The sequence below is a fragment of the Notolepis coatsorum genome (assembly GCF_963971535.1).
Source record: "Notolepis coatsorum genome assembly, chromosome: 9".
In the NCBI taxonomy this organism is placed as follows: Eukaryota; Metazoa; Chordata; class Actinopteri; order Aulopiformes; family Paralepididae; genus Notolepis; species Notolepis coatsorum.
Genome location: NC_140173.1, coordinates 149,957,433 through 149,977,858, shown reverse-complemented (window position 1 = coordinate 149,977,858; position 20,426 = coordinate 149,957,433). Strand labels below are relative to the sequence as shown.

The 20,426-nt window shown below is 45.5% G+C and overlaps 1 protein-coding gene across 1 annotated transcript; it reads right to left on the bottom strand.

Moving 5' to 3' along the window:
• Window positions 1-885: 885 nt before the first annotated feature.
• ftr14l (finTRIM family, member 14-like) lies at window positions 886-19,873 on the bottom strand. Its single transcript, XM_084321312.1, has 7 exons — window positions 19,261-19,873; window positions 15,411-15,506; window positions 12,644-12,877; window positions 11,035-11,194; window positions 7,666-7,833; window positions 4,124-4,260; window positions 886-2,566 (listed from the first exon to the last, which is right to left on the bottom strand). Exons 1-7 carry the CDS (start codon window positions 19,693-19,695, stop codon window positions 2,174-2,176), a joined length of 1,623 nt encoding a protein of 540 aa, XP_084177438.1. The 5' UTR covers window positions 19,696-19,873; the 3' UTR covers window positions 886-2,173.
• Between the last annotated feature and the right edge of the window lie 553 nt (window positions 19,874-20,426).

Sequence of the window (20,426 nt, the reverse complement as noted above, 5' to 3'; positions counted from 1 at the left end):
TGATTGATTGAAAAGTTTATTAACAGATTGCAGAATGGGTACAGTACAGTACAGCTCAATACATACAATTGTTAAGGGGATGCAGACCAGAGAAAGACTTTCGTCTTGTTTACATCAGGGACTCGTTCCAGTTTGGGGGCTGCAACCGCAAATGCACGGTCCCCCCTGTTTTTTAGCCTGGATTTAGGGACAACAAGGAGGGACTGCTCAGCAGACCGTAATGGGGCGTAGGGGTGCAGGATCTCGGTGAGGTAGGGTGGGGCCAGTTTTGGGCACAAAAGCTTAGGAATAAAAGCTTTTTCATTGAATTGGACAGAAGAACACAGTTCAGCCGAACAGACTCTCTCTTTATTGACAAGTTTATTTACAGACAAAAAAGGAACATTACACAGATTCCCGCAGTAGCAGTCGATAAGGCGGTTGGGGATCAAAAGGAACATTACACAGATTCCCGCAGTAGCAGTCGATAAGGCGGTTGGGGATCAAAAGGAACATTACACAGATTCCCGCAGTAGCAGTCGATAAGGCGGTTGGGGATCAAAAGGAACATTACACAGATTCCCGCAGTAGCAGTCGATAAGGCGGTTGGGGATCAAAAGGAACATTACACAGATTCCCGCAGTAGCAGTCGATAAGGCGGTTGGGGATCAAAAGGAACATTACACAGATTCCCGCAGTAGCAGTCGATAAGGCGGTTGGGGATCATCCCTATTTTCCCCGGGTTCTATGTTCCCCGCCTTTTTTTTTTTTTTTTTGGGGTTCTATGTTCCCCGGATCCTATGTTCCCCGGATCCTATGTTCCCCGGTAGCCGCAAAGGGTTCTATGTTCCCCAACCCTTTGCGGCTACCGGGGAACATAGGACCCGGGGAACATATAGGGGGAACATAGAACCCGGGGAACATAACCCAAATAAATAAAAAGCGGGGAACATAGGACCCGGGGAACATAGACATCCCGACGGTTGCACTCTTTCCCTTGGATGGGGGGGGGGTGTTTCTCTTCCTCCATGGATTTGCAAGCCACCACTACCTCATCTATGGAAGAGCCAAATATACCTTCCTCACAGAGAGAGGGGGGGGGGGGGGCTTTGAGGAGAGGAACCTTCCTCAGCTCCTCCAGGGATGACTGTTCTAGCCACAGAGGCCTATGGCTATAGCCTAGTAACTTACAGTAAATAAAACAATTATTGAATCATTAAATAATGATTTCAATACCAAATTTAACTGTATGCAAATAATTTACAGGTTCAACTGCATGCTCAACCCTAGTACATAATGAGAGAAATGTTAATTTAAAAGTGAACCATTAAATACTCCACCAGGGGCTCTACCCAGACATTTTTCCATTTTTTTTACTTTTTTCTTATTTTAATCTAAAATTCCCGGCTGAGGATGCTTAGGCATAAGACAGTGATTTATTAGATAGGCAATTTCTGTATGGCAAGTGACAACCTGCATAAGAACGATGCAATTTAATTGTATTATTACTTTTCTTTTTCTCTTTTTGTCTACTTTATTTTTCATTTATTTTAGGTATTGTGTGGTTATATGTAGTCATGTATTGTATGTATGTTTGTATGTATATAATGTTGTTGAATTTAAAAAAAAAAACAATACATTTAAATAATAATAAAAGTGAACCATTCCTTAAAGCGGTGTGCGCGCAGATTAAGAAATGTTTCATACATTCATTCACTGTATTTTTATTTGAAATTTACTTTTGTCTTTCTACTTTTTCATACATGTGGAGTCGCCAGCCGCTTCTTTCCACACGTACACACTCAATTTAAATAAACAACTCACTGTAGCACCCACTTTAGACACTTTAACACACTTTATATTTATTGGTAAAGAGATTTGCACTACAATTCATACCTCATTGCACCTTACCCTAAGTTGTACCTCATCCCATTTCTGCATTGTACTGTATACTGTATTGTAACTCAGTTACTAATTTTTTCTACTCTGTATTGTATATATGTATATTGATGAACACTTTTGTTTACACTTTGTTTACGTACTTGACTCTCTATTTGATACTTTATCTATTTTTTATCTAGCACACTCTCAGGAGCAAAAACGGGAAAAAAGCATTTCATATAAAAGTATTCTGTATTTTTGTATGACAAACTAATAAAGAAACTTGAACTTAATAACAGGGTGGAAAATAAAACTACAACAGTCTCACACTGGAGCCAAAGCCCCACACGCTGAACGCAGGGTAGAGGGGCTCCGTGAACACAGTCTGGACCTGATGCAGGAGGGTCAGGCCGCCGGACCCCACCACGCTGTAAAACGCCAGGGTTCCCGCCCTGGGATCCAGGTAGACCCCGACGCGGGACGACCTGGGCGCCGCCACGTCCACGCTCTTGTTTTTGTGGACGAAGGAGTACTTGGCCTCGGAGCAGTACAGGCTCCAGGAGCAGTCGTTCCAGCCCAGGCTGCACTCGTTGTTGTCCCCCTTGCGACGGATCCCCCTGTAGGAGACGGCGATGTCCGTCTCGGTGCCTCTCCACTCCACCTCCCAGTAGCAGCGGTTCCCAGTCAGGGCCTCCCGGCACAGCACCTGGGGGAAACGGGAAATGGTGCATTTATTACTGATAATAATAATAATAATAATAATATTTGATTTGTAGGGCGCTTTATAGTTGCGGAGCAAATCTCAAAGCGCTACATTGTAAAAGAACATAAAAGCTAGTGTAAAAAGAGAATGTAAAATAAGCAAGACTAAAACTAGTAAGGAGTAAAAAGAACGCTAGAACTAGTAAAAGAACATAAAAAAAAACATAAAATAAAAAAAAATTAGGAAGAGATGTAGCGAAAATGTACATACCTATATAGACCTGTTCGCTGTATACAAACATACCGTGTTCGAGCCAATCAGCAACACCAACTGGGTCACATGACTAAGTTGCCCCCTACCTGCGCGAGCTGCTGCGCTAAAAAAGTATGACGGGGTTCTATGGAGAAACCACGACACTCCCCTGAGTAAAAGCATGACGGGGTTCTATGGAGAAACCACGACACTCCCCTGAGTAAAAGCATGACGGGGTTCTATGGAGAAACCACGACACTCCCCTGAGTAAAAGTACGACGGGTTCTATGGAGAAACCACGACACTCCCCTGAGTAAAAGTACAGGGTTCTATGGAGAAACCACAACACTCCCCTGAGTAAAAGTATAGGGGTCTATGGAGAAACCAGGACACTCCCCTGAGTAAAAGTATAGGGGTCTATGGAGAAACCAGGACACTCCCCTGAGTAAAAGTACAACGGGGTTCTATGGAGAAACCACGACACTCCCCTGAGTAAAAGTATAGGGTTCTATGGAGAAACCACGACACTCCCCTGAGTAAAAGTACGACGGGGTTCTATGGAGAAACCACGACACTCCCCTGAGTAAAAGAGAAACCACGACACTCCCCTGAGTAAAAGTACGACGGGTTCTATGGAGAAACCACGACACTCCCCTGAGTAAAAGTACGACGGGGTTCTATGGAGAAACCACGACACTCCCCTGAGTAAAAGTACGACAGGGTTCTATGGAGAAACCACGACACTCCCCTGAGTAAAAGTACGACAGGGTTCTATGGAGAAACCACGACACTCCCCTGAGTAAAAGTACGACGGGGTTCTATGGAGAAACCACAACACTCCCCTGAGTAAAAGTACGATGGGGTTCTATGGAGAAACCACGACACTCCCCTGAGTAAAAGTGGTTTCAAACTAAAACGTCTGGATGTCATTTAGCCAAATCAGCAGCATGGCTGTGAGTCTTTCACCCTTTACATTATCTAGCTTTGGCATGGATTGATTGTTTAGATCGCTAGCATGGCTAACAAATGCAAATATATTGTAGTCTGCCCCGTTGGTCTGACCAGGATTATGTTCCTTTTTGCCGCCTTGATGTGCGCGCACACCGAGTCTGACGTGGACAGAGAACAGGTCTAATAGGACATTGCTTGAAGTTTGACCATTTTCTTCAGTGTAGTTTAGATGTAGTTGAACGGCTCGTAATGTCGGTTTCACAAACTACCACACGTCCATTTGAGTAATCAAGACGTAATTTAATCTTCCGATCTACAGCTTCCGAGTCGTTTCACCAACAGCACTGTAGTCCTCACCTGCTGCCAGTGGTCGAACCGGTCCGAGTGGTCCGCGTAGTTCCTGGGATCCGTCATCATGGTGGCCACTTTGTACCTCTCTGAGAGGTGAAGGTTGCGGTGGACACTGTTGGTATCCAGGGTCAAGTCGCAGGAATCTGCAGAAAAGTAAGGGACAGGACGGAGGACCATTAGCTATCATTAGATGTTGAAATACAAACATCAACTTAAAAGCCCTGGTAAATAAATAACCTAATAAACATTCAAACTCCTTTAGGAGGTAACACTGACAGTGGTGGAAGAAGTACACAGTTCCTTTACTTAACCTGTTAAGCTTAACCTCACTGACCTAAAACCCACCTCACCCCTGCCCACTTTGACAACCTAGGATGGCTTAGAGTAGAAGACAGAGTACAGCAACTTGCAATGGGCCTGGTCTACAAGATACACTACACCACTAAGGTACCCATGTAAATGTCGAAATACTTCCCAAAGGTCAGTGAATACCACGAATACAACACCAGAGGGAGCTCCTGGACAGCGGTCCAGGGCCTGGACGGACAGACACACCACGTACTGTACAACCTACTGTAGGTCATATTCAGGGGTGGAACAACAAGTACCCAGAAATGATACTTTAGTGAAAGTATCGGTACCATCTCAAAATCGTACTCAAGTAAAAGTCATAGTATCTGGCTAGTAAAAACACACTTGAGTAAAAGTCAAAAGGTTTCTACTTTTAAATGTGCTTAAGTACTATAAAGTAAAAACTTTTTTTTTGACTGTCTATTCTTCTGATAGCAAGTGTTTAATCAAAGATCCCCGCTCTCTAGTCTTGCACAAGGACCAATCAGCATGGGTATGGGCGGGTTCATTTTCCATTGATTGGCTGTTTTTAAATAAATTGCGGCCGCAGGATTAATAACGTTAACGTTAGTTCGGCCAGAGAAACAAATATACTAATTAAAATAGTTGGACCTGCGAGATTTGTACTTTGTACTTTGTAGGTCTGCATTTTAAATGTAAGGAGTAAAAAGTATATTTTTTTCTCTGAAATGTAATTGAGTAAAAGTACAAGTATACAAACCTAATAATACTCGGGTAAAGTACAAATCCCCCAAAACAGTACTTAAGTATTGTAACGAAGTACAATTACTCAAGTACTTTACACCCCTGCTTCTCGGTCTATCCAATAAACGGAGAAGGCATCTGAGGAATGACTGAAAGTCAGCACATATTGTGCAACTCTCACCTATATCAGCTCGTCTGAATTCTTTCCGTGGCTAGGAGCTGCTGCAGCAGCAATACACCTTTATTTGATGATCTGTAAGGCGGCTTTTATGCATTTCACAAAACCTGTTTGTCAAACAAACATGCCTCTCCCCTGACACCGGTTTCAGTGGTTTCACAAGTGTGTTATTCACGCTGAAACTGGGGGAACATAGTTTCCCAAAACTCACATGGAAATGTTCTGGTATTATAAGGCCAGGGATGGATTTTTTTTTCTCTGCCAGCCCACTGCTTTTCAGACATTAGAACAAATTGATCTGACTTGACCAGAATTTGAGGGCCAACAGAGATGGCAGTCGGGATCATTTACATTAAGATCATAACAGACAACATTTACATTTCGTCATTTAGCTGAACGCTTTTATCCAAAGCGACTTACAAGTTCTGTACGACGAGTCAGCCGGAAGGGTACGACTAGCTCTTATCAGCTGAGTAACAATGTTCATCAAACAGTGCTTAAACTTGGGCGCTGCAGTGTTGAGGGTGTGTAGTTAAGGCCATGGTTACACTGTGAGAAAACAGCAAAGTTGTATTTTCGAATGATTACGTTTGCATGTCCAAGTTAAAAGGAAACGTCGTTTTCCTAGCGGCAACGCTCAAAGAGTGTTTTTGTTTTGAAAACTCCCCGAGAACAGTGCCATGTAATTTGCGCGAATCAGAAACGGAGCCGTTCATGCCCACGCCCATGCGCAGTAGAGACAGACGCCAAATTCTCCCCTGGCTGGACCTCGACTCCGTCCATTAGTCCAAACATCAGAACTATTTCTGGGAGTCACTTGCAATATCGCGCTATAATTAATATAATTTGCTGTCTCCCGACACCAACCGGCCATATGGGGAGGCTATACAGGATATCAGCTGCGTCCTCCTCAGATTGCTTATTCATGTGTAACACGCACTGTTATTTCCAGTGTTTACAGCAGAGCTGTCCCAAGTAGCTGCGGCTACCAACTAAGCTCATGTGTTCAAGTTATTGTTATAAGGAGCCCAGTCCAAACTACAGTCTGCATACCCTTAACAATTGTGTGTATTGAGCCGTATTGTACCCATTCTGCAATCTGTTAAATCAAGTTTATCTATTTCTACTAGTGTTAACGTTACTACGTTAATAGCCTCGATGCTAACTATATACATGGAGAATGCCATTCACATTAGCATGTAGCTAACAACATCAGAGATCTTTTTGTGAGACTAAACTATCCGCTCTTGGTGGTAAATTGTGTTGATGTTGGTTTTGTTTCATCAACAAATGAGAGGCAGAACACACAGTGAATGTATCCGTTTTTGTTTATTGCACTTTGTTTCTTGCTGAAAAATAAATGCTACGTTGCTAAATGGATCATGCAAGGTATTTAAAGATGGACTGTTGTTTTTTAGCAGGAAGTGTAGTGGCACGTTCAACCTTTCTGATTGGTTGAAAATGGCCTTAATGTTTGAACTACATCGCCACCTACTGCTTTGGCATTGTACTACATACATCGCTCTGTGCTCAGGAGACAAAACGACGTCTAACTTGCCTGCCATTACGTAGCGTTCTGAAAAACGAAACTGAAACGAATCGTTCTGGCCCTAATGTAACCGCAGCCTAAGAGACCATTGACAGGAGGTAGGCGGGAGCGGTTCCCTTCGGCTGCACGATATGCCAGGTCGAGGACCTTGAAGCGGATTTGTGCGGCGATGGGGAGCCAGTGCAGCCTAATGCTACAGATCCTTACTGTAAGTTCCAGCCTTATTTTTATTTTATTAACCTTTATTTACCCAGGGTAGGTTCGCTGAGCACGGTTGCTCTTTTTCAGGAACGCCCTGCTTCACATTCACACAGTTCCATTCACACCTGGGAGCCGCCCAGTACAACCACAGTCTGACACCTGGGAGCCGCCCAGTACAACCACAGTCTGACACCTGGGAGCTGCCCAGTACAACCACAGTCTGACACCTGGGAGCCGCCCAGTACAACCACAGTCTGACACCTGGGAGCTGCCCAGTACAACCACAGTCTGACACCTGGGAGCTGCCCAGTACAACCACAGTCTGACACCGTTGGCCACGGAGCAACTCCACTGTCTGAAGCAGTTGGGGGTTAAGTGCCTTGCTCAAGGACACTTCAGCGGTTGGTGTTAAGGGGATAGAAGAGAGTTATTAATTCTCTTCCCCAGCCCAGATTTTTCCTGTCGGTCCGGGGGATCGAACCAGCGACCTTCCGGTCACAAACCCGCTTCTCTAACCATTAGGCCACCGCTGCCCTAAATCTTAAAAAATAGTCTGTGACTCACATTTCATGAAGTCTTCCCTGGTCCTCGGCTCTTCCCTGATCCTCGGCTCTTCTCTGGTCCTTGGCTCTTCCCTGATCCTCGGCTCTTCCCTGATCCTCGGCTCTTCCCTGATCCTTGGCTCTTCTCTCTCCTTTGTCTCCAGTTGTTGTGTAATGTAGACCTCTTTCACTATTGACAGACAATCAAGGCAACCAATGGCAGTGCATATTTCACATCAACAGCCTACAATCATTGGGCTAAAAACAACCTGCCTGTCAGTGAGGGACAACACATTCTTCTTGGCACAAGAAGACTACTGACGGATATATACACACACAGAAGCACCTTACACACACACACACACACACACACGCAGACACACGCACACACACACAAGCACACACATTAGACACACATTGTTATGGTTTGTATAGCAACCTTAATTGCACAACACAGACAGGTAATCAGAGTTAGCCAAAGCAAGGGCATGATTTATTATATACAAAAAAAGCGGCACTCAGCCTTTAAGGGGGTAAAAACATCAACGTCCATGAACACAAAAAAAGGCGGCACTGTGCCTTTAACGGGCGAACAGGCTGGGAAAAAAGTAACAGGAATCTTCTTCGTCCCTACACCGAGTAGGGCTCTGCGGCTCTGCAGCTCTGCCAATGAATCTTCTTCCTCCCGACCAGACGCTGCCGACGAGCAACGCAGCACACAGAGGGTCGGAGGGGAACGGGGTGAGAACACAGGCATCCTCCCGTGGAGTAATAGAGAGCGATGGCGAGCCTCACCCCAGGAACGAGGACCATGAAGAGGGAGTAGGGAAGTAGCCGGCACGACGTCTGGAGTGGGAACACTGAGATCCTTCCGTGGAGTAATAGAGAGCGAAGACAGTGTCCCACTCCAGGCAAACGGCGACAGGTGGTGATGGGTGGCACGATGTCTCACGGCGGAGACGCGGCAGTAGATGGTGGTGAAGAGGGAGTAGGGAAGTAGCCGGCACGACGTCTGGAGTGGGAACACTGAGATCCTTCCGTGGAGTAATAGAGAGCGAAGACGGTGTCCCACTCCAGGCAAACGGCGACAGGTGGTGATGGGTGGCACGACGTCTCACGCCGGAGATGCGGCAGTAGATGGTGGTGAAGAGGGAGTAGGGAAGTAGCCGGCACGACGTCTGGAGTGGGAACACTGAGATCCTTCCGTGGAGTAATAGAGAGCGAAGCCGGTGTCCCACTCCAGGCAAACGGCGACAGGTGGTGATGGGTGGCACGACGTCTCACGCCGGAGTAGATGGTGGTAACAAGAACAAGAACGACCCGACAAGGAGTGGAGGGGAGTCTGCAATACTAGTACTCTCCCGAGCTGATCGCAAACTCCCATCAGGTGCGTGAAGGAGAAAAACGGCACGCCCCCTCGTTGGGCTGCATGCAGGATTCCTCCAGCCCTCACACACACACTGCTGCTACTTACACTGTAGGATAACCTCTTTTTCTTTTTAATTTATCCACCTTGTATTGTATAGTTTGTACAGATAGAATATACATTGTGTATTATCTTTAGTTTTTTTGTGAACACATTTTTGTATAATTTTTTTGACATGACATAAAACTAGACACACAAGCATTACAGTAAATATCCACAAAATATCCACTAGACACACAAGCACACAGGGGGTCCGAGGGGAACGGGGTGAGAACACAGGCATCCTCCCGTGGAGTAATAGAGAGCGATGGCGAGCCTCACCCCAGGAACGAGGACCATGAAGAGGGAGTAGGGAAGTAGCCGGCACGACGTCTGGAGTGGGAACACTGAGATCCTTCCGTGGAGTAATAGAGAGCGAAGACGGTGTCCCACTCCAGGCAAACGGCGACAGGTGGTGATGGGTGGCACGACGTCTCACACCGGAGACGCGGCAGTAGATGGTGGTGAAGAGGGAGTAGGGAAGTAGCCGGCACGACGTCTGGAGTGGGAACACCGAGATCCTTCCGTGGAGTAATAGAGAGCGAAGACGGTGTCCCACTCCAGGCAAACGGCGACAGGTGGTGATGGGTGGCACGACGTCTCACGCCGGAGATGCGGCAGTAGATGGTGGTAACAAGAACGACCCGACAAGGAGTGGAGGGGAGTCTGCAATACTAGTACTCTCCCGAGCTGATCGCAAACTCCCATCAGGTGCGTGAAGGAGAAAAACGGCACGCCCCCTCGTTGGGCTGCATGCAGGATTCCTCCAGCCCTCACACACACACTGCTGCTACTTACACTGTAGGATAACCTCTTTTTCTTTTTAATTTATCCACCTTGTATTGTATAGTTTGTACAGATAGAATATACATTGTGTATTATCTTTAGTTTATAGTTTTAGTTCATAGTTTTAGTTTATAGTTTATTTAGTTTTAGTTATAGTTTATAGTCATAGTTACAATTTATAGTTTGTATCTATAGACACTACAGAATATACGTTGTGTACTATGTTTACAAATCTACTATCGTTGAGGAGCCGGGAAAACAAGCATCACATTTTTTTCTGAATGTACGCAAACACAGGAAGAACATGTAAACTACACACAGAAAGGCCCCCTGCTGGGGTTTGAAACCAGGACCTTCTTTTACTGTGAGGCAACACACACACGCACGCACGCACGCACACACACACACACACACACACACACACACACACACACACACACACACACACACACACACACACACACACACACACACACACACACACACACACACACACACACACACACACACACACACACACACACACACACACACACACACACACACACACACACGCACACACACACTTGTTGTCACAAGTAAGATACAAACATACAAAGAAATGTCATGGGCAGAGATGGGGGTTATAATCTAAGAGGGAAATTGCATTTAAAACAACCTATTGTCCGTACTACTCTAAAAAGCAAGTGCATCTCAGTTTGTGGGGTATCCAGTTGGAATGGCCTTGATAGGTAGCAATAAAATCAAGTACTATTGAAATAATGGAATTCTTGGACAAGTATAAGTTAGAGGAGCTTGAAAATAATGTGAACTAGTATTTTTGTAATTATTTATTTATCTTTTGCTGTAGTGGATAGGTATATTATTTTTGATATTGATAGATAACTCATTACATATGATATTGTAAGGAAGGCGCAGGAGCAGATAAGCTTTGCTTCTTTCTGTCCCTTCTCGAACAAAACCAATTTGTCTTGAGCTATGTTGACAATTGCGTCCATGTCTAGGAAGATATATTTTATTTGTATTTGTATTTTATTTCGTTTTTTTTATTTTATTTTTATTTATTTTTTGTTATTTCAAGTTTGTGTGTTTATGATTGTTCGAGATAAATAAAGATCAAATAAAGATCAAAGAACCAACCTGCGGCAGAGATCTTGCTGACCTCCGTCTTGCTGACTTCTTCCACCTGCACTTTCAGTGCAGCGATGGCCCTCTTGGTGGCATCAAAGGAGTAGTAGGGAGCGACACCGACGCTGTTCAGATCTTCATACCCAGAGGGCCCCGAGAGAGACTGCCAGGTCTGTGGGGGAGGAGTGACGGGAGACACTGAGGAGGTGGTGGACACATACTAATCTCTCCCAATAGCCTTTCACTTTTTAAGAAAACCGATGAGCAAATAATGAGCTGAGCCCAGAGATGGTCTAGTAGTGGCTAAAGACACCCCACCTCTGACAGCAGCATGGGGGGGAGGTACAGGTATGTTAGAAATACATAAATATAGGCAATACATGTAAAGTATAACAGTATACTTAAAACAGTAAACAGTAGGGATGTCCGATATTATCGGCCTACCGATATTATCGGCCGATATCGGCATTAAAATGTGATATTGTTTTTTTTTTACATTTCTATAACCTTTATTTACCCAGGCAAGCAAGTAAGAACAAATTCTGATTTTATTTATTGTCAAAAGTATGCATAATGTTGTGTTAATTCCACAACAAGAGATATGTAATGTTAATTACCTGAAATTATTCCGTTTTTTTTGGGGGGGGGGGGGGGGGGGAACCCTGCATATATCGGTATCGGTTGATATCGGTTGATATTGGTATCGGAAATTAAGAGTTGGACAATATCGGTATATTGGTATTGGTAAAAAAGCCAATATCGAGCATCCCTAGTAAACAGTATATAATTAACTCTGAATATAAAAATATGAGAAAAATAAACGGTGTAAACAAAGGTGCAGATGAGGGTCTATTATATGCCCTATCGGTTATATTATAAGTTACAATAGATATAAGCAATACATAATTTGAATCTGAATTATAATACTATGAGTAAGAGTTAGGGAATGACAAAGACCTTGTCGGTCAAAGCGTTGCAGTTGATTGATATTGTTAACTCATTCAGCGCCAATCACGTAATAATATGTGTTTGCTCGCCAGCGGTTGAGCGTCAATCACGTAATATTACGTTTTAGATGTTTTTTTTAGATTTTTAGATTCTATACACTCTCACGGACCTCTGTGTTATCATTGGAACTCATTCTGAGACCTCAAGAGTGCAATGCCGGCCGAATCCTGCTAGGTGGCAGTATCACCTACCCTTTGAAACCTTATTTAACACTGTGTGTTACATTTTATATTCAGCAAAATGCACACAGCGCTCCATGACTCAGCTTCCAGGAATTAGCCCGGATCACTCTGAAACTATACAATACTCACACGCGAACCTATACCTAATTTTTTTTACTATTTTTTTACATATTGGACTACAAATAGTGTCTGTCAAACGAGCCGGACTATTTTCTCCATAGCTATAATATACAATATACTATAGGTCCGCAAAGATCGTGAAATGTCGTGAATGGAAAGCTGGCGCTATAGAGAGCAGAGATGGGCGCTGGCTATGGCGTTGAACGAGTTAAGGTTCATGGCGCGTGGTGGTCGGTCGGTCTCTCTCTCGGTCTCTCTCTCTCTCTCTCTCTCCTCGCGCGCGCCGACCCCCGGCTGACTGGCGGACTCACCTGGATGAAGTGTATGTGGTCGTCGGCGTGCGAGAGCTTCTCCAGGTCGCTGTGCTTCTTCCTCAGCAGCGTGATCTCCTCCTCCAGCCGGTCCAGCAGCAGCTCCGCCCGCATCACGGTGGTCTTCTCGTGGGAGCGGATCATCTCCTTCACCTCGTTGTACTTCCGCTCCACGGAGCGCAGCACCTCGGTGAAGATGCGCTCGTTTTCCTCGTTGACCACCTCCGCCGAATGCTGAAAGAAAGAACGTTTACTGAACGTTTTAAGTATTGCTTTCTTTTATATCATACCAGACACACCATTTGTTTGCATTACATTAGGAGGGGGGGGCAGTGCACTTTAACCATTTCACTGCCACACTACAGAAGGTTAACCCTTTACTATCACACTACCGACGGGTGGCAGTGAAAGGGTTTACCCTTTGTCGTGTGGCAGTGAAAGGGTTAACCTGCTGCCGTGTGGCAGTGAAAGGGTTAACCTGCTGTCGTGTGGCAGTGAAAGGGTTAAGCGGTGGGGGTCTGAGGCTCCTCCCCCAGGAAGTTTTGAGCATCAAACACATCATTTCCTGCATTCTGGTGAACTTTTCTGCATCAATGTCTTTTTTATGTAAAGGGAAAGACGACATTCAGGTACCCACTGACACAAAGAGAATGGAATAGAATGCAGTAAGGCACTCTGCGTTCTGTATTGCTTTCAAATATGTATTCTCCTGTATTGTTTCTGCACATTCAAAACACATCACACATGTGTTTTGGGTTTATAATTATATATATGTAACGGATGGTGTACCGCGAGGCGCAGTCACGATGGACTTCCGATGTTGTGGAGTGACTGGGGCGAGTAGCGGTGCTATTGGTTAGACTCACTCTCACCCTCAGAAGACACATAGACACGTTGCAAAGCAGTGGGTTCACCTCTTGGTATAGCGGTCTGTGCTGTAGCCTGTGGTGCGGCAGACCACGGGTTCGAAACTCCCTCGGGGCATCGAAGTTTAAGGTGACGATATGACAACTGTTACATTATTATATATATATATATTTTTTTTCAGAATCTCCAGAGTCTGTTGTAGGTCCTGACTGAGGAGAGGCCTACCTTAACACATTGGCGGCCACTGGGATGAGTCTAATATCACTAGAGACGACCAGCATTTGTAAACAGACTTGGGGCTGTTTGTAGAGCTAAATCTATACTTTATAGTATTGCTATCTGTCCATTCTCATTGTCAATTGAGTCCATAAACCGTCCCTTCAAAATGGCTTAAAGAAGAAAAAAAATCATCAATACGTTCTCATTTTATAGCGCCGTGAATATAAGCGTTATACGGCATTTGGTCTAGTATATTTCCTGGAAGGCTAGATAAAGGGCTAATAGCTACTAACGTTATATCCAATGGCATTTCCGTTATACATAAGCTACAGTTAAAACTCAAACTGCATATGATCGGCACGATCCTCAAGCATGTATGCATGAAAGGGGGGGGGGGGGGCGGGGGACGTCGTTTCTTATTATTGATTACCAATAACCGTGTTCGTCTAAGTAGCCACATACGCTGATCGTATCGTATCATAACAAGGCCCGATCGGGCTGTAATTTACGTGAAAAAGATCTTACCATGAGCCGGTTGGATCCCCCCGAGCATTTTCCCGGTATCGATCGCCATCTGGTAGATCGATATGTCCATTGGCTGATGATAAATCCCCTGATTGCATAGTGAAATCCGCGATCCAAAACGTATTCCGTGCAACAGGCAATAGCTATCGCTTCAGGTCAATAGAAAACTACATTAGAGATCAAAATAAATAAAAGACAACTTCGGCCACAGATATATCCGTCCTTCGGTCCATTAAGCATGGATTTGAAAGCCGGATATATCCGTGCTTGGGCGCCATTGTGTTGAGAGCCTCCACAGTCTGACTGAGGAGAGAGGCCTACCTTAAGAGCCTCCAGAGCCTGGTCCTGACTGAGGAGAGAGGTCTACCTTGAGAGCCTCCACAGCCTGGTCCTGACTGAGGAGAGAGGCCTACCTTGAGAGCCTCCACAGCCTGGTCCTGACTGAGGAGAGAGGCCTACCTTGAGAGCCTCCACAGCCTGGTCCTGACTGAGGAGAGAGGCCTACAGCCTGGTCCTGACTGAGGAGAGAGGCCTACCTTGAGAGCCTCCACAGCCTGGTCCTGACTGAGGAGAGAGGCCTACAGCCTGGTCCTGACTGAGGAGAGAGGCCTACCTTGAGAGCCTCCACAGCCTGGTCCTGACTGAGGAGAGAGGCCTACAGCCTGGTCCTGACTGAGGAGAGAGGTCTACCTTAAGAGCCTCCACAGCCTGACTGAGGAGAGGGGCCTACCTTAAGAGCCTCCACAGCCTGACTGAGGAGAGAGGCCTACCTTAAGAGCCTCCACAGCCTGACTGAGGAGAGAGGCCTACCTTAAGAGCCTCCACAGCCTGGTCCTTTTAGCGCTCTGAGAGTTGCCCCGCAACTGTAAAGCGCATTACAAATGAAATCTATTACTGAGGAGAGAGGCCTACAGCCTGATCCTGACTGAGGAGAGAGGCCTACCTTAAGAGCCTCCACAGCCTGACTGAGGAGAGAGACCTACAGCCTGGTCCTGAGTGAGGAGAGAGGCCTACCTTAAGAGCCTCCACAGCCTGACTGAGGAGAGAGGCCTACAGCCTGGTCCTGAGTGAGGAGAGAGGCCTACCTTGAGAGCCTCCACAGCCTGACTGAGGAGAGAGGCCTACAGCCTGGTCCTGACTGAGGAGAGAGGCCTACCTTGAGAGCCTCCGCAGCCTGCTGTAGGTCCTGCCACTTCTTCACTCTCTCATCGATCCTCTGTTGAGATTTGTGCAGAGTGGTGCCCAGCTGTTTCTGTGGGGAAGGAACGATAGATTGGATTAAATTCAAGTTTTATTGCCACGATTCAAAACTGAACTTTGCAAAGAAACTCAAAGTTGTGAGCGATGCACTGCTCTGTTGTTAAGTTGAGAGAGAGACACACTGCTCTGTTGTTAAGTTGAGAGAGAGACACACTGCTCTGTTGTTAAGTTGAGAGCGACGCACTGCTCTGTTGTTAAGTTGAGAGCGACGCACTGCTCTGTTGTTAAGTTGAGAGCGACACACTGCTCTGTTGTTAAGTTGAGAGAGAGACACACTGCTCTGTTGTTAAGTTGAGAGAGACACACTGCTCTGTTGTTAAGTTGAGAGAGAGACACACTGCTCTGTTGTTAAGTTGAGAGAGAGACACTGCTCTGTTGTTAAGTTGAGAGAGAGACACTGCTCTGTTGTTAAGTTGAGAGCGATGCACTGCTCTGTTGTTAAGTTGAGAGAGAGACGCACTGCTCTGTTGTTAAGTTGAGAGAGACACACTGCTCTGTTGTTAAGTTGAGAGCGACGCACTGCTCTGTTGTTAAGTTGAGAGCGAGACGCACTGCTCTGTTGTTAAGTTGAGAGCGACGCACTGCTCTGTTGTTAAGTTGAGAGAGAGACACACTGCTCTGTTGTTAAGTTGAGAGAGAGACACACTGCTCTGTTGTTAAGTTGAGAGAGAGACACACTGCTCTGTTGTTAAGTTGAGAGAGAGACACACTGCTCTGTTGTTAAGTTGAGAGAGAGACACACTGCTCTGTTGTTAAGTTGAGAGAGAGACACACTGCTCTGTTGTTAAGTTGAGAGCGACACACTGCTCTGTTGTTAAGTTGAGAGCGACACACTGCTCTGTTGTTAAGTTGAGAGAGAGACACACTGCTCTGTTGTTAAGTTGAGAGAGAGACACACTGCTCTGTTGTTAAGTTGAGAGAGAGACACACTGCTCTGTTGTTAAGTTGAGAGAGAGACGCACTGCTCTGTTGTTAAGTTGAGAGAGACACACTGCTCTGTTGTTAAGTTGAGAGCGACGCACTGCTCTGTTGTTAAGTTGAGAGCGAGACGCACTGCTCTGTTGTTAAGTTGAGAGCGACGCACTGCTCTGTTGTTAAGTTGAGAGAGAGACACACTGCTCTGTTGTTAAGTTGAGAGAGAGACACACTGCTCTGTTGTTAAGTTGAGAGAGAGACACACTGCTCTGTTGTTAAGTTGAGAGAGAGACACTGCTCTGTTGTTAAGTTGAGAGAGAGACACACTGCTCTGTTGTTAAGTTGAGAGCGACACACTGCTCTGTTGTTAAGTTGAGAGAGAGACACACTGCTCTGTTGTTAAGTTGAGAGAGAGACACACTGCTCTGTTGTTAAGTTGAGAGAGAGACACTGCTCTGTTGTTAAGTTGAGAGAGAGACACACTGCTCTGTTGTTAAGTTGAGAGAGAGACACTGCTCTGTTGTTAAGTTGAGAGAGAGACACACTGCTCTGTTGTTAAGTTGAGAGAGAGACACTGCTCTGTTGTTAAGTTGAGAGAGAGACACACTGCTCTGTTGTTAAGTTGAGAGCGACACACTGCTCTGTTGTTAAGTTGAGAGAGAGACACTGCTCTGTTGTTAAGTTGAGAGAGAGACACTGCTCTGTTGTTAAGTTGAGAGAGAGACACACTGCTCTGTTGTTAAGTTGAGAGCGACACACTGCTCTGTTGTTAAGTTGAGAGAGAGACACACTGCTCTGTTGTTAAGTTGAGAGAGATGCACTGCTCTGTTGTTAAGTTGAGAGAGAGACACACTGCTCTGTTGTTAAGTTGAGAGCGACACACTGCTCTGTTGTTAAGTTGAGAGAGAGACACACTGCTCTGTTGTTAAGTTGAGAGAGACACACTGCTCTGTTGTTAAGTTGAGAGAGACACACTGCTCTGTTGTTAAGTTGAGAGCAACGCACTGCTCTGTTGTTAAGTTGAGAGAGAGAGACACACTGCTCTGTTGTTAAGTTGAGAGAGACACACTGCTCTGTTGTTAAGTTGAGAGAGACACACTGCTCTGTTGTTAAGTTGAGAGCAACGCACTGCTCTGTTGTTAAGTTGAGAGAGAGACGCTGCTCTGTTGTTAAGTTGAGAGAGAGACACACTGCTCTGTTGTTAAGTTGAGAGAGAGACACACTGCTCTGTTGTTAAGTTGAGAGAGACACACTGCTCTGTTGTTAAGTTGAGAGCAACGCACTGCTCTGTTGTTAAGTTGAGAGAGAGAGACACTGCTCTGTTGTTAAGTTGAGAGCGACGCACTGCTCTGTTGTTAAGTTGAGAGAGACGCACTGCTCTGTTGTTAAGTTGAGAGAGAGACACTGCTCTGTTGTTAAGTTGAGAGAGACACTGCTCTGTTGTTAAGTTGAGAGAGACGCACTGCTCTGTTGTTAAGTTGAGAGAGAGACACTGCTCTGTTGTTAAGTTGTGAGCGATGCACTGCTCTGTTGTTAAGTTGAGAGAGAGACACACTGCTCTGTTGTTAAGTTGAGAGAGAGACACACTGCTCTGTTGTTAAGTTGAGAGAGAGACACACTGCTCTGTTGTTAAGTTGAGAGAGAGACGCACTGCTCTGTTGTTAAGTTGAGAGCGACGCACTGCTCTGTTGTTCTATAAGGTCATTTAGAACTGTACTTTGTGAAGAAACTCAAAGCGTTAAGAGTGATGCACTGCTCTGTTGTATGTTAGAGCGACGCACTGCTCTGTTGTATGTTAGAACTTTGTCTGATTACTTTTTTCAGTAAATAGTCATCTAACTTGTTACTTTTTACAAGCCAGTAATCTGATTACAGTTACTTTTGCAATGGGCTGTGCGTTACTATTTAGTTACTATCTCATAATTTACCCATAATGATAAGCTTAATTTGAGAGAATAACAAACTATAATACCATGTTTTATATTACACAACGGTTTTACACATTTATTTTTAATTAAAATTATATTATATACATTTTCTATTTTATTTAGTTTGGGAACCACTGTCCTAGAGTGCCTGGGCAGTGGACAGCTGTGACCTTATATGGCCTGATGGCTGATGACGTCTCATGATGACCTGTCTGAGCAGCCAATCATGATTTATGACATTATGCACTTTCAATAAAGCATTATTTAAAAAAAAAAAAAAATTTGTCATTCTTATGTTGTGGCAGCAGCAGGGGGGGGGACAACGACTTCGTAACCTAGTTACTTTCAAAGTAATCAAGTAATCAGTAAAGTAACTAGATTATTTTTTAAAGGAGTAATCAGTAATCAGTAATCAGATTATTGTTTACAAGTAATCTGTGGCATCACTGCACACAACACAATCACACTGAAACTGGCCCCTGTAAATGTCTAAACCCAACCCCCTCCAATGTACAGTTTCCCCCACCCCGCCTACCCCCCCCCCCCCCACTCCACCTACCCAACCTCCTCCAATGTACAGTTTCTTCCCCCTCAAATGTATATACTCTCTTTTCAGACTCCTTTTGTACACATAAACAGTACTGTATATTTGTAGATCTGCTATGTCATAAATGTCTAGATGCAACAGTACTGTATATCTGTCATCTGTGTATGTCATATGTTATGATGAATTGAAAATGGGGGACCCTGATGTAAACAAGACGAAAGTCTTTCTCTGGTCTGCATCCCCTTAACAATTGTGTGCATTGAGCCGTACTGTATTGTACCCATTCTGCAATCTGTTAATACAATTTTCAATCAATCAATCAATCAATCAATCAATATGCACTCCTCGATCCTCACCTGTTTCTCGGTCCTCTCGGTGCCCGCCGGCACGGTGTCGTGGTGCTTGTGCTCATCCATCATGCACAGGACGCACACGGAGGTCTGGTCCGTGCGGCAGAAGGCCTCCAGCAGCTTGTCGTGCTGGGCGCACACCTTCTCCCGCATCTGGCCCGTGGCTTTGACCAGCTTGTGCTTCATGAGGGCCGGGTACTCGTAGTGGGACTGCAGGTGGGTCTCGCAGTACGAGGCCAGGCACAGCAGGCAGGACTTCAGCGCCTTCTGCTTCCTCGTGGTGCAGAAGTCACACAGCACGTCGCCGGGCTTGACCCCGGCGGTGGTGGACCGGCGGCCGCGAGAGGTGGTGCTGCCGGTGCCGGTAGAGCGGCGGGGCTTACCGGCGGTACCCACACTGCTGTACCGGTCCAGGTCCAGAGTGCTGGGGTGGGACATCATTCAAATTCAATCAAACTGGTGGATTATAATAAAGGGGAGATCTCTCTCAGGTAATATCCACAGGTTGAAGTAGGTCAGTCTTTATTTTTATAAGGCGAAATAAAATGCGATTTCCAATCCCACAGGTGAAGAAAGATCCAGGTGAAGTTGCACAGCGAGCAGAGCGTGTGTGAGTTCTCCAGGTGAGACTGAGAGTGGAGCTGGGTGTGTGAGGGGGAGAATGTAAGCTATGATCAGCTCCACTCTTGGTTGAACCAGTATTCCTGGTTGTATGTTTAATAGGCGGAGGGGGGAGTGGCACAAGGTCTGCCTTTGACAAAGGAGAGGGTTAAAGGAAAAGTTATTATTTAAGAAGTTATGGTGGAAAATCTATAATTATAAAACAGTTATGGAATGTGCTTATAAATAGTATAAGATACATGAATGTTCTGGTTTAAATAAGAATGTTATAGTCAGGCGGTCAGGTGGCGTAGCGGAGATTGCGTTCGTCACCAACCCCGGAGCGGCTGGATTCAGCTCACAGCTCCGGGGTTGTCACCAGCTTGGCTGGCCGTTCACACTAATACAATTGGCAGTATTAGAGGGTGGGAGAAGCTGGCCGGGTGGGTCCGGGTCGTTGTAAACAGCGACTCCTACAGTTCGGTCGGGGCGCCTGCTCAGCGCGGATAGGATCTAAGGGGGGTAGTGTGATCCTTCCACACGCTACGCCCTCTCAGTGAGAGTCCGCGCTG

What these genes read in the sequence shown, in the direction of transcription:
- ftr14l (XM_084321312.1), bottom strand. Translation starts at nt 19,695, where the DNA reads ATGATGTCCCACCCCAGCACTCTGGACCTGGACCGGTACAGCAGTGTG. An exon ending in AGGCTGCGGAGGCTCTCAAG is followed by an intron (nt 12,878 to 15,410) that starts GTAGGCCTCTCT and finishes TCTTTCTTTCAG; the next exon opens with CATTCGGCGGAGGTGGTCAA. An exon ending in ACCACATACACTTCATCCAG is followed by an intron (nt 11,195 to 12,643) that starts GTGAGTCCGCCA and finishes CCTCCCCCACAG; the next exon opens with ACCTGGCAGTCTCTCTCGGG.